Source organism: Musca vetustissima, unplaced genomic scaffold, assembly GCF_032173495.1.
Source record: "Musca vetustissima isolate MV318-11 ecotype Yass unplaced genomic scaffold, APGP_CSIRO_Mvet_v1 utg2975, whole genome shotgun sequence".
Lineage (NCBI taxonomy): Eukaryota > Metazoa > Arthropoda > Insecta > Diptera > Muscidae > Musca > Musca vetustissima.
The window spans coordinates 61,662-75,418 of NW_026880042.1; the positions used below are offsets into that span (position 1 = coordinate 61,662).

At 37.4% G+C, this 13,757-nt stretch overlaps 1 protein-coding gene across 1 annotated transcript; it reads left to right on the top strand.

Moving 5' to 3' along the window:
* The first annotated feature begins 1,099 nt into the window (after nt 1-1,099).
* LOC133325340 (uncharacterized) lies at nt 1,100-9,920 on the top strand. Its single transcript, XM_061534126.1, has 2 exons — nt 1,100-1,171; nt 9,249-9,920. Exons 1-2 carry the CDS (start codon nt 1,100-1,102, stop codon nt 9,918-9,920), a joined length of 744 nt encoding a protein of 247 aa, XP_061390110.1.
* The last annotated feature ends 3,837 nt before the right edge of the window (nt 9,921-13,757 follow it).

Sequence of the window (13,757 nt, forward strand, 5' to 3'; positions counted from 1 at the left end):
ATCTGGTCAATGGTGGATTTGCCAGGTCTGAAGCCGCATTGGTATGGTCCAATAATGTCATTGACCATTGGCTTCATCGTGCGCACATCACACTGGATAGCACTTTATATGCGATGGGAAGGAGACTTATTCCTCTATAGATGACAAATATCGTCTTGTCTCCTTTTTTGTGCACGGGACACAGGATGCTGAGGTTCCAATCATTGGGCATGCATTCCTCTAGCCAAATTGTACTAATCAGCTGGTGAATGGTCCTTACCAGCATCTAACCACCAGTCTTGAATAGTTCGGCTTGTAACTCATCGGTACCTGCTGCTTTATTGTTCTTGACTAGGTAGTATACATTCTATACCATCAACCCTTATTGGTTCTGGGGTATCTTCTTCACCGCCACTATTTGATACCACAAGCTTTTCAAAATTCTCCTTCCAGATCCTCAACACGCTATCTCTATCTGTCACCAGGTTTCCTTCTTCATCTCTACAGTAGGATGTGCCTGCACCAAAGCCTTCTGTTTGGTGTTTCACCCGTTGGTAGAATTTTCGGACTTCATTCTGACTCCAGTACATCTCGATTTGCTTACGTTCACGTGTTTCTTGTTCTTTTTTCTGAAAATACGTTTCTTCTCTCTCATCTTTTCCCGAAAATTCTCCAACGCACTGCGTGTTGCTACTGTCCGCAGGATTGCCCTATACGTTACGTTTATCACATCAGTAGCATTACGACACTCCTGATCGTACCATGTGTTTCTTGGTGGTGGTTTTTGGTACCTAAATTTTGCTTTTGCTGCAGTTTGTAGGGAGTGGGCAATTCTTTGCCATTGTACTTCTATACTATTATCGGGACAAGAAGTGTTTTGTTCAAGCAGGTGGGTAAGTTGAGCCTCGGCTACCTGTTTAATTTGCAGCTTTTTGACGTCAAGTTTCCGTGTTATGTTAGATCGCACCTTTGCTGCAAACTTTGGGACGAGTGTGAACCTTGGCTGCTGCAAGGTAGAGGTCCGAATCGATATTCGCTCCTCGGATCGATCGAACGATCCGGAGAAATCCAGGTGGCCTTGTGTATATCGAGATGCTTGAATCTGGTGCTGCTAACTACCATGTTTTTAGCTGCCGCGAAGTCGGATGTTGCCGCTGTCGGATGTTTCTTCATGAAGGCTGAATTTCCGAAGGTGGGGCAAAAGATATTTTCCCTTCCGATTTTTTGCATTCGCGGGAGAGTGTGCCTTCTGCATGCTCTCCAATTGGTACAGTACTTCGGTGCTGGTGCGCTGATGGGCGCTTTTCCGCCTGTGGCTCAGCCACTGTGAGGTAGGCCTATTGGCAGGTATTCACATAAAACTCTTCAAGATATTTTTGCATTATAATCTCCTAGTAGAATTTTAATGCCATGGCCAGGGCAGCAATCATATGCTGTTTCTAGGAGCTCTTAAAAATGCCTTTGGTCTGTTCATCTTTGTCTTCGGTCTGAGTATGTAGCAGAACTTCGCTTTTATGCGGATTATTGCAATTCGCTCATCTACTGGAGTGAATCTGGAGACGAGGTCTTTTATTGTCCTGTTGACCATAAATCCGCAGCCAAATTCGTGTCTCGTTTCATGGCAGCTATAATACTGGGCGTAATCGTCTAATTTACTTACGCCTGTCCCTTTCCCTATCGTTTCTTGTATGGCAATAATATCGGTTTTGTACTTCTTGAGTATAACCGCCAAAGCGAACACTGCCTCTGTTCTGTACAACGTGCGCACATTCCAAGTGCAGATTGGCAGATCGTTGGTCCTTTATGCGTTTGCGGGGGTCGTCAACATTAGAGGGGTTTGGTTTTCTTTTTCTTTGCTTTTTCATAGTAGGTTGGGTTTTCCGAGAGTGGGCAACTAACTCGACGCCTCAACCGATTTTTTATAGTTCTTATGGGTGAACTCGCGGCACATATTAGCTCACGCCTTGGGATAGTGCATGAAAGAAAAATAGTTTAAAAATTCCACGCCTTGGGATAGAGTCGGAAAAAATAGTTTAAAAATTCCACGCCTTGGGATAGAGTCGGAAAAAATAGTTTAAAAATTCCACGCCTTGGGATAGAGTCGGAAAAAATAGTTTAAAAAATCCACGCCTTGGGATAGAGTCGGAAAAAATAGTTTAAAAAATCACCGCCTTGGGATAGAGCCTGAAAAAAATAGTTTAAAAAATCCACGCCTAGGGATAGAGCCTGAAAAAAATAGTTTAAAAAATCCACGCATGTGGTTAGACCCTGAGAAAATATTTTTAAAAAATCGACGCCTTTTTATAGACCCTAAAAATATTTTTATTTAACGTTTTTTTTTCATTTTTCCTTAGAAGACCCCTTGGTCTTCTTCCTGGAGCGGGGGAAACCAAAATGATATCATAATTTCAGATTCGTTTCCGTATTAACATCCTTCCATAAAAAATCAACACACACACTCATATTCATACATACATTCATCTGCCATTCATGAAATAATCTGCACCAGTTGTTTAGCCATATGTGATGGATTAAAACCTGCAACATCCACGAACATAAATAGAAAAATTATTTCATAACTAAGTTAAACATCATTTTTTTTAAATGGTACCAACAGTCGATGATGGCTGCGGCGGAAACTATTTAATAAATTACAACAATAGTTAACAAGAAAATCTTTTTTTGTTTTTGGAAAATTATAACAAATGGAATGCAACATTTTTCCTCGGTGGTCAGCTGCCAGCGGGGAGTTTGTTACGGTAATCACACTCTGTGGAAATTGAATGACTGTCTGTCTGGCTAACGGCCGGTATTGTGAAGAAAACATGATGGCCTGTCTTGGAAAAAATTAAAATCAAACAATGAAAACCAACACACACACGCTCACGCACGCGTGTTTGTTGTCTTAAATACTGGTCAAAATGTTTATTAAAACAATTTGTTATTAACAATCTCGAAACGGGCTAAACCCGTTTTGTTAGTCACGTGCATTGAACTTGTTGAATTTTCCGGAAAAACTAAATATTATGTTATTCAAAAATATTTTTTTTTTTTGATACAATTTCAAATGGTGGGGAAAAAGTGGTTGGACTGGTCTGCCGAAAATCAAAAATCAGTTGATTTTTCATTTTCAATCGGTTAAGAGTGCGGTTAGAAGTTTGGCTAAAAATAACAAATTATAATAGAAAAAAATAATAAAAAATTCCGAACCACCAAGTAACATTGACCTCTAATTTGTAAATTTTATTGTAACAAAATCATGTTCCTCCTCCTCCTCCTCCGAATTTCCCTCCTCAAACAAGTTGTAAGTCAACACACTTTCAATTTCATTTGTCGGTAAGAAAATGTTGGCAACGCTTCACGTTTTACTTTTAAAGGAAAATGAATTTACAAATTCATGGCTAGTGTGGCGCGCTCAGTCTATGGCAAGACCGTTCCGACCATCGAACAAAAAAATTGACTGCCGCTTGTACAAGTGGATCGAACGGCTTCCATTCGGCCTTATAAAAGCTTGTGTCAACATCTTGGCAGAGTTAAAGAAAATTCGTAAGTCAAAGGGGTAGCAGCCGAAGTAGCAGCAGTCTCCACCAGTGACGACTTTGTCCCGTCAAGGCCAACAAGGATTAAAAGTGCAAAATATTTAAAACAACAAGGTGACAAGAAAATTTATAAAAAAATATATTTCTGCAGAATTAAAAAAAATAATAATAAAAAAAAAGAAAAAAAAAACATTCAAAGTGTCACAGTTCTATGGAAAATATTTGAAGAAAATTGAAAAAAAAATAGTTAAAAAAATATGTCAATGGACAAAAAATAGTGACCTCCTACTCGGCAATATGTCGAAGTGTTTTAATACAATTTTTACAAAAATGTGATAAAAAAAATAAAATTAAATTAAATATTCAAGCCTATGGATAGGCTCTGAAAAAATAATTTTAAAAAATCCACGCCTGGGGTTAGGCCCTGAAAAAATAATTTTAAAAAATCCACGCCTGGGGTTAGGCCCTGAAAAAATAATTTTAAAAAATTCACGCCTGGGGTTAGGCCCTGAAAAAATAATTTTAAAAAATTCACGCCTGGGGTTAGGCCCTAAAAAATAATTTTAAAAAATCCACGCCAGGGGTTAGGCCCTGAAAAAATAATTTTAAAAAATCCACGCCTGGGGTTAGGCCCTGAAAAAATAATTTTAAAAAATCCACGCCTGGGGTTAGGCCCTGAAAAAATAATTTTAAAAAATCCACGCCTGGGGTTAGGCCCTGAAAAAATACTTTTAAAAAATCCACGCCTGGGGTTAGGCCCTGAAAAAATAATTTTAAAAAATCCACGCCTGGGGTTAGGCCCTGAAAAAATAATTTTAAAAAATCCACGCCTGGGGTTAGGCCCTGAAAAAATAATTTTAAAAAATCCACGCCTGGGGTTAGGCCCTGAAAAAATAATTTTAAAAAATCCACGTCTGTGGTTAGGCTCTGAAAACCTGAAAAAAATTTAAAAAAATCCATTCCCACGGATAGACTCTGAAAAATATATATTTTTTTCAAATCCACTTCAATTCACAAACCCTGAAAAATATTTTTTTTTAAATATACACCTGAAACCCTGAAATGATAATTTTAAACCAGTGAGCGAAGCAGTATAGTCGGACGGGGCCGACCATATGATGCCCCACACAACTTCCACTAAAATCTAACTTTTTGTGGTACCACATTCTGAGCTTGGGCAATATTTGCACCCTCTTGACTGTCTAGAGGGTGCAAACAAATATTACTAATTTTCGGTAGAGCTCTTCTAATTACTTTCCAAGATTCCCTTCACCTTGGGCTGTGTTGTGATGTTCGGCTTTCAATTGTGGCCTATAGATCGACTCGAAAAAAAAAACACAAAAAATTAAGTTTTCATTCCACTTCATCCCAATATTATTATCTGATCATCCTCGATAATTGTAGGCGTCGTTCTTGACCATATCTGGATCCGCATGAAAAATTTCTAAGCCATCAGCTCTATATTTCCGACCTCTAGCGTGTGGTACTACATTCTGAGCTTGGGCAATATTTCGCGATATTTGCACCCTCTTGACTGACTAGAAGTCAACAAATATTACTAATATTCAGTACAGCCCTTCTAATTACTTTCCAAGATTTCCTTTACCGTGGGCTGTGTTGTGATGTTCAGCTTTCAATTGTGGCCGATCTATAGATCGACTCGAAAAAAAAACAAAAAATTAAGTTTTCGTTTCACTTAATCCCAAAATTATTATCTGATCACCTGTAAATAATTAAGTGTAACTCCCACATCCGAACACATACGATAATATAATTGGTATCAATTTAAAGGTCAACCAATCCTCTTAGATACACTTCTCGGGGCTATGTCCTTCAGGGGTAAAAGTCAGGGTCCATTTGAACCGCTAAATATTGACCTATCTTTATCAAAACATCTTTATCAACTAAGCAAATCCTAACGCTAAACAAAAAAGAAATAAGACGACTGACGGGTATTCTGACGGGACACCTCAGCCTGAAGGCACATCTACTCAAGATTGGATGCGATTGGATGTGCAGAGCGTGTGGGGAAGACAGTGAAACGCTGGAACATTTCCTCTGCCATTGCCCAGCATTTACATGCCTTCGCAGATAATTCTTGGGAAATGACACTCTTCATGGACTAACCGATCTGAGGGGGTGTGAATTGAGAAGATTGAAGGAGTTCGCAAAAAAACACGGAATTCCTAGATTCATAGGGGAATCAAACCCAAATGTTTTTAATATAAACTTTCACTAATTCTTGACATGACTTTCTCCGCATTTCTAGAGTGCACAACAGGCCCCAAATGGCTTATGCGTTTGTCGTTCTCATGTTGGGCATGTGGTAGTATCGTCCACCCTCTTTTCAACCTAACCTTATCAAAACAGGCATGTTTATTCTTTGGCCCGATCCCCTTCTCCATGTAAAAATCGCGATGTTTGGGTCTTAATTGCGGCCTCTCAAGCGACCAGAAAATACGACAAAAATATTGTGTTGGTCCATTTCATCCCCTAAATATTAACCGAACTTTACTAAAAACAATAGGGGTCTTCATTGGCCAGAACCCATTCTACATGCAAAATTTCGTGAAGATTGGTACATAACTGTGGCCTGTATCGTGTTTACAATTTGTAATGGACAGACGGGCGGACACACATGTCTAGATCGATTCAGCTAGTCGAGATATGACGATCGGTATACTTAAAGGTGGGTCTATCACCAATATTTCGCGGCGTTACAATCTTTTCCTATAATACCCTGACAACATAGTTGTGTAGGGTATAAAAATCCACACCTTGGGATAGAGTCATGGACCACAGTTATGGACCAATCTTCACGAAATTTTGCATGTAGGATGGGTTTTGGCCAGTGAATATTGGATTGGTGCTCGCTGATGGAGTATAGGATAGATGTACCAAAGAATTTTTGGAAATTCGAACTATAACTATCTGAAAAGTACGAAAATGTACTAAATTTGGTACAATTCTGTAGCATTTGAACGGATAGCGCTAAAAACTTGAAATTTGGAGTGTGAATTATGGTTGAGAAGTAGGGTCCATTTAAGGACGATTTAAGGTTTTGAAAGCGTGTACTCATGTGTACGAAAAGTACTATATGGTACTATATTTGGTACACATTTAATTTGGAGATACAAATCGAGCTGGAATTTGAAATTAAAATTACCGTTGTAGTGTAGGAATGTAGTTTTAGAAATTTGTTACTTGTGTGTACGAAAAGTACTAAATCGTAATATAATCGGTACAGTTTGGATTTGAGTGAACCGATAGAGCGGGAACACTGAAATTTGAAGTAAGGATCACTGTGGGGTTGTGGAATTGGGATCAGGATTCAGTTTAAGAAAATAATACTTATGTGTACTAAACCGTACTAAATTTGGTACAATTTGAATTTTGAGGAGAACCCATAGAGCTAGAATCATAAAATTTGGAGTCAGGATCACTGTTGAGGTGTACGATTGGGATATGTAGGAATTTTTAGAAATTAGTACTAATGTGCACTAAATTTGGTACAATTTGAATTGTGGGTAAAGCGATAGAGTTGGAATCCGAAATTTTTATTTAGGATCACTGTAGAGGTGTAGGATTGGGGTATGTAGGAAGGTTTGGAAACTGGTACTACTGTGTACTAAATTTGGTACAATTTGAATTGTGGGTGAACCGATAGAATTGGAATCCTGAATCTTGGATTTAGGATCACTGTAGAGGTGTAGGATTGGGGTATGTAGGAAGGTTTGGAAACTGGTACTACTGTATACTAAATTTGGTACAATTTAAATTGTGGACGAACCGATAGAATTGGAATCCTGAAACTTGGATTTAGGATCACTGTTGGTGTGTATGACTGGGGTATGTACGAAGTTTTGGTAATTGGTACTACTATGTATTAAATTTGGTACAATATGAATTGTGGGTGAACCGATAGAGTTGGAATCCTGAAACCTGGATTTAAATCACTGTGGGGGTTGTAGGTTTGGAGTATGTAGGATGTTTTGGAACTTGTATTAGGATCACTGGTACTACTGTGTACTAAATTTGGTACAATTTGAATTGTTGGTAAATCGAAAGAATTGGAATCCTGGAACTTGGGTTAAATAGGAAGTTTTGGAAATTCGTACTACTGTGTCCTAAATTTGGCACAAATTGAATTGTGGATGAACCGATAGATTTGAAATTCTGAAACTTGAATTTCACTGGCTTTAAATATTTTTCAGTTTCTAACAAAAGTCTTGGATTTTTTTGGCATAGGGTACTAAATTAACTCTAGAATTGTGAGTTTGGAGAAAATCGGTTCAGATGCAGATATAGCTCCCATATATAGTTTTTTTCCGATTTAAGGTAAATGGGGCACAAAAGTTCCTATATATCTTTCGATTTGGACGAAATTTGGCATAGCGCACTGAATTAAGCCTAGAATGATGAATGGTGAGTTTCGGAAAAACCGGTTCAGATTTATATATAGCCCCCATATATATATTTTCGTCCGATTTTATGTAAATGGTGTACCAAATTCCCTATACATCCTTCGATTTGCACGACATTTGGCAAATCGTACTGAATTAAGTCTAGAATGATGAGTGGTGATTTTCGGGAAAATCGGATCAGATTTAGATATGGCTCCTATATATATTTTCGTCCGATTTAAGGTAAATGGGACACAAAAGTGCCTATATATCTTTTGATTTGGACGAAATTTGGCACAGCATACTGAATTGAGTCTAGAATAATGTGTGTTAAGTTTCGTGAAAATCGGTTCAGATTTAGATATAGCTGCCATATATATTTTCGTCCGATTTAAGGTAAATGGTGCACCAAAGTCCCTAAATATCTTTCGATTTGCACGAAATTTGGCATAGCGTACTAAATTGACTCTATAATAATGTGTGCTAAGTATCGTGAAAATTGGTTCAGATTTAGATATAGCTCCCATACATAGTTGAGTACGATTTAAGGTAAATGGTGCACCAAAGTCCCTATATATCTTTCGATTTGCCCGAAATTTGGCACAGAGTACTGAACTAGGTCCAGAATCATGTGTGCCAAGTTTCGTAAAAATCGGTTCAGATTTATATATAGCTCCCATATATAGTTTTGTCCGATTTAAGGTAAATGGAGCTCAAAGGTCCCTATGTATCTCTCGATTTGCTCGAAATTTGGCATAGGTTACTGAATTAGGTCTAGAATGATGTGTGTTAAGTTTCCTGAAAATCGTTTCAGATATAGATATAGCTCCCATATATTTTCGTCCGATTTAAGGTAAATGGGGCTCAAAAGTTTTTCTCCACACACCAAGGTCAATAGAGAATTATTATTATTAAAATCGAATTACATCATAACAATTTTTTTGGAAATAATTTACAAAACATTTATAATTAACAAATCATCGGCACTCAAAACCCAGCGGCTAATAGGCCCTCCATCCAGTCGAATTTAAGCTCTTAATTGATTTCATTCATTAATCGTTTTATTTATTCATTCATCCATTCATTTTTTTCACTTTTTTTAACAGACAAAAGAAAAAACAACAACAACAAACATACCCAAGGCATCAAACCACTCCAAAAACAACGCAACACAACAAAAATGTACCTGAGACCCCATACGCCACAATTACTTTTACTTTTGTTGGCATTGCCCTGCCATATCTTTGCTGGACCAGTTTCAAATCCCGAAATCAACAGTAAAACTGCCAAGACAAATAATCTACAACAACAACAGCATCAGGCACAGCAGCAACAACAACACAAGCCATCCGATGCCCATTTGAATACGTTGAGTGTTTTTGCCACAAATTATGACATCATTAATCAAAATAGCAATCACAACAACAACAATGAACAATTTAAACCCTCCTATAAGCTACCCGATGTCGAGACCAATTTTACACCCATACAAAATGGTAACAGCATTGCTCCCCCAGATTATCTGAATGCAGGTCCCGTATTGGCTGGTGCTGGTCCTTCGCCGGTCCTCATGCAATACCTGCCGCAAACCATAAATGATGGTGGTGTACAATATCTCCAGCTGATGGTACCAATTGGTCCATATTTGGGTGCTGCGAATGCAGGATATGGTCCTGCCCTAAGTGCTCCACAACACTCCTTTGATTATGCAGCCCGGCCGACAACAATGCTCTCTGCCATGCCGGTTAATATGCCACCACCAGCACCCACCCCATTGGTGGAGGTGCCATCTCCACCCCTACCCACCTATGGTATACAATCATATGCTGCCAATTTGCAGCCTTACAAACAGAATTATCGTACAAATCGGGAGACGAAAGATCGTCAGAACTTGAGTGGTCTAAGTTTGAATATGAATGAATATATTCCGGTGCCATCGCAGCAGGGGTCGGGGCAGCAGCAACAGGCACAACCGGCATTTGCCAGGGGAAGGCCATAGAAAGTGTGTGAAGAGGAGACAATGGATGGGGTGTGAAGGAAGCGTAAGGGGCCAAAGGCAGATTTTAGTTAAGCCATATACTTTTTATTATTAATTTAACAACAAATAAATATTTAACAAAAATTAATTGTTTATAATAAAATAAAAAAATATTTTTATAAACGTGGATTTTTTTTAAATTTTTTTCTAAGGTCTACCCTAAGGCGTGGATTTTTTAAAAATATTTTTTTCAGAGGTCTACCAAAGGCATGGATTCTTTAAAAATATTTTTTCAGAGGTCTACCAAAGGCGTGGATTTCTATACCCTACACAACTATGTGGCCAGGGTATTATAGCTTTGTGCAGCCCCAAGAGATTTTAACGCCGCGAGATATTGGTCCTAGACCCACCTTTAAGTATACCGATCGTCATATAGCGACTTGCTGAGTCGATCTAGACATGTGTGTCCGTCCGTCTATCTGTCCATTATAATTTGTAAACACGATAAAGGTCACCGTTATGGATCAATCTTCACGAAATTTTATTTGTAGGATGGGTTCTGGCCAATGAAGACCCCTATTTTTATACCCTTCACCACACTGTGGTACAGGGTATTATGTCTTTGTGCATATGTTTGTAACAGGCAAAAAATAATCGAGACAGGCCTATGGTTCCTTCTGAGAATAGGCATAGAATCACTTTCTGAGTCGATCTATGCATGTCCGTCTGTCCTTCCGACCGTCTGTCTGTCCATGTTAAATTGTAAACAAAGTACAGGTCGCATTTATGATCCGAATTGGATGAAATTTGGCACAGCTCATTTGTTTGGCCAAAGGACGAACCCTATTGAAATTGGGAAAAATCGGTTCCGATTTAGATATATCTCCCATATATATTTTCGTCCGATTTGAGATAAATGGTGCTTAAAAGTCCCTATATATCTTTCGATTTGCACGAAATTTTGCACAGCGTAATGAATAAGGTCTAGAATGATGTGTTTTAAGTTTCCTGAAAATCGGTTCAGATTTAATTATAGCTCCCATATATATTTTCGTCCGATTTAATGTAAATGGCGCACCAAAGTCCCTATATATCTTTCGATTTGCACGAAAATCGGCAGAGCGTAATGAATACGGTCTAGAATGATGTGTGTTAAGTTTCCTGAAAATCGGTTCAGATTTAAATATAGCTCCCATATATATTTTCGTCCGATTTAAGGTAAATTGTGTACCAAAGTCCGTATATATTTTCCGATTTGCACGAAGTTAGGCACAGAGTAATGAATGAGGTCCAGAATGATGTGTGTTAAGTTTCGTGAAAATCGGTTCAGATTTAGATATAGCTCCCATATATATTTTCGTCCGATTTAATGTAAATGGTGCCCCAAAGTCCCTATATATCTTTCGATTTGCACGAAAATCGGCAGAGCGTAATGAATAAAGTCTAAAATGAGGTCTGCCAAGTTTCGTGAAAATCGGTTCAGATTTACATATAGCTCTCATATATATTTTCGTCCGATTTAAGATAAATGATGCATCAAAGTCCCTATATATCTTTAGATTTGCACGAAATTTGACACAATGTACTGAATTAGGTCCAGAACGATATGTTCTAAGTTTCGTGAAAATCGGTTCAGATTTAGATATAGCTCTCATGTATATCTTCGACCGATTTTAGGTAAATGATGCACCAAAGTCCCTATATATATTTCGATTTACACGAAATTTGGCACATCGTAATGAATAAGGTCTAGAATGATGTGTGTTAAGTTTCCTGAAAATCGGTTCAGATTTAGATATAGCTTCCATGTGTATCTTCGTCCGATTTTAGGTAAATAATGCACCAAAGTCCCCATATATATTTCGATTTACACGAAATTTGGCACATCGTAATGAATAAGGTCTAGAATGATGTGTTCTAAGTTTCGTGAAAATCGGTTCAGATTTAGATATAGCTCCCAAATATATTTTCGTCCGATTTAATGTAAATGGGGCACCAAAGTCCCTATAAATCTTTCGAATCGCACGAAATTTTGTACAGCGTAATGAATTAGGTATAGAATGATGTGTGTTAAGTTTTCTGAAAATCGGTTAAGATTTAAATATAGCTACCATATATATTTTCGTCCGAATTTATGTAAATTGTGCACCAAAGTCCCTATATATCTTTTGATTTACACGAAATTTGGCACAGCATAATGAATTAGGTATAGAATGATGTGTTTTAAGTTTCCTGAAAATCAGTTCAGATTTAAATATAGCTCCCATATATGATTTTGTCCGATTTTAGGTAAATGGCACACTAAAGACTCTATATATCTTTCGATTTGCACGAATAGTGGTATAGCCAACTGAATTAAGTCTAGAATGATGTGTGCTAAGTTTCCTGAAAATCTGTTCAGATTTAGATATAGCTCCCATATAGATGTTCGTCCAAAGGGTATCATATAGTCGGCCCCGTCCGACTTTACTACTTTCCTTACTAGTTAATTATCTGCAAATGTTTGCAAATTTTTCATGGCAATCATAGAACTCACTTTTTTCAAATATTTTTTGAATATTTGAATAATTTTTTTAATGAAATTATTTAAGCCCATTATACCATTACCATCCGATTTGATTGGCTTTAAAAGCTCTTCAAAATATGACAGCATACTTTAGATGTTTTTTTTTCTTCTTCTCTAAATCCTAAGTAAATGTTTTTCTCTTTCTCTCTTTCGATTCGGATTGGTGTAGGTCAAAACATTAAACATTAATGCGCCGGGCAACATGGTGTAGTACATGGTAATTGGTAATGTTCGACATGGCCTTTGCTTCTCAAAACATAGGTAAAAAAAAGATGTATTGAAAAAGAGGAAATAAAAAGAAATCCATCAATACATTTCTGATAAATTTTAAATTCCGTATAATTGGTTGGTTTGATTAATAAATGACGTAAATTTACTACAGGTTGGAGATTTTTTTGGACACCTGCTGGGCTATTTTTTCCAATTACCCTAAATGTTACACATTTTGTTTTTTCTTTTCATGTAACCAAACGGAAATAGTTATCAATGAAATTTTCAAAAAATTAGGTCACCAGTTACTTTTTATAAATAGTGGCACAAAATCCGACCAAAAAATTCCATTTAAAAAATCATACCAAAATTCATGTTCAGAAAAATCTGATACATTTGCAGTTTCATTGCAAAATCCATCACACGTACATTCTCACCTCCTTTCGATGCCATGGAGGCCTTTGATGTAGATAGACAACATGCAACTCTAGTTGATGGTGGAATGGAGGGGGGTGTTAATCTCTGTCAAACAAACATCAATTTCCGATGAGCAAAACAAATAATACAATTTATGATTTTCATGAAGGCTATCCACTGACCAATGGAAAAATTTAAATCTTAAACCAGTAAGGAATGGAGTAAAGTCGGACTGGGCCGACTATATGATACCCTTCACCACTTTGAGTATATTCTACATATGTGTCCTAACAGACATTCTAGACTCAATTCAGTATACTGTGCCAAATTTCGTGCAAATCGAACAAAAAAATATATGGGAGCTATATCTAAATCTATACCGATTTTCTCGAAACTTTGCACACATCATTCTGGACCTAATTCAGTACCCTATGCCAAATTTCGTGCACATCGAAGGATATATAGGGACTTTGGAGCCCCATTTACCTCAAATCGGACGAAAATATATATGGGAGCTATATCTAAATCTGGACCGATTTTCATGAAACTTAGCACACGTCATTATGGACCTTACTCAGTACCCTATGCCAAATTTCGTGCAAATCGAAAGATATATAGGGACTTTGGTACACAATTTACCTTAAATCGGACGAAAATATATATTT

Excerpts from the sequence above, each read along its gene's own strand:
- LOC133325340 (XM_061534126.1), top strand. The coding sequence starts at position 1,100 with ATGTTTTTAGCTGCCGCGAAGTCGGATGTTGCCGCTGTCGGATGTTTC. Across the intron at positions 1,172-9,248 it reads TGAAGGCTGAATTTCCGAAG|CAGCAACAACAACACAAGCC; the intron begins GTGGGGCAAAAG and ends CATCAGGCACAG.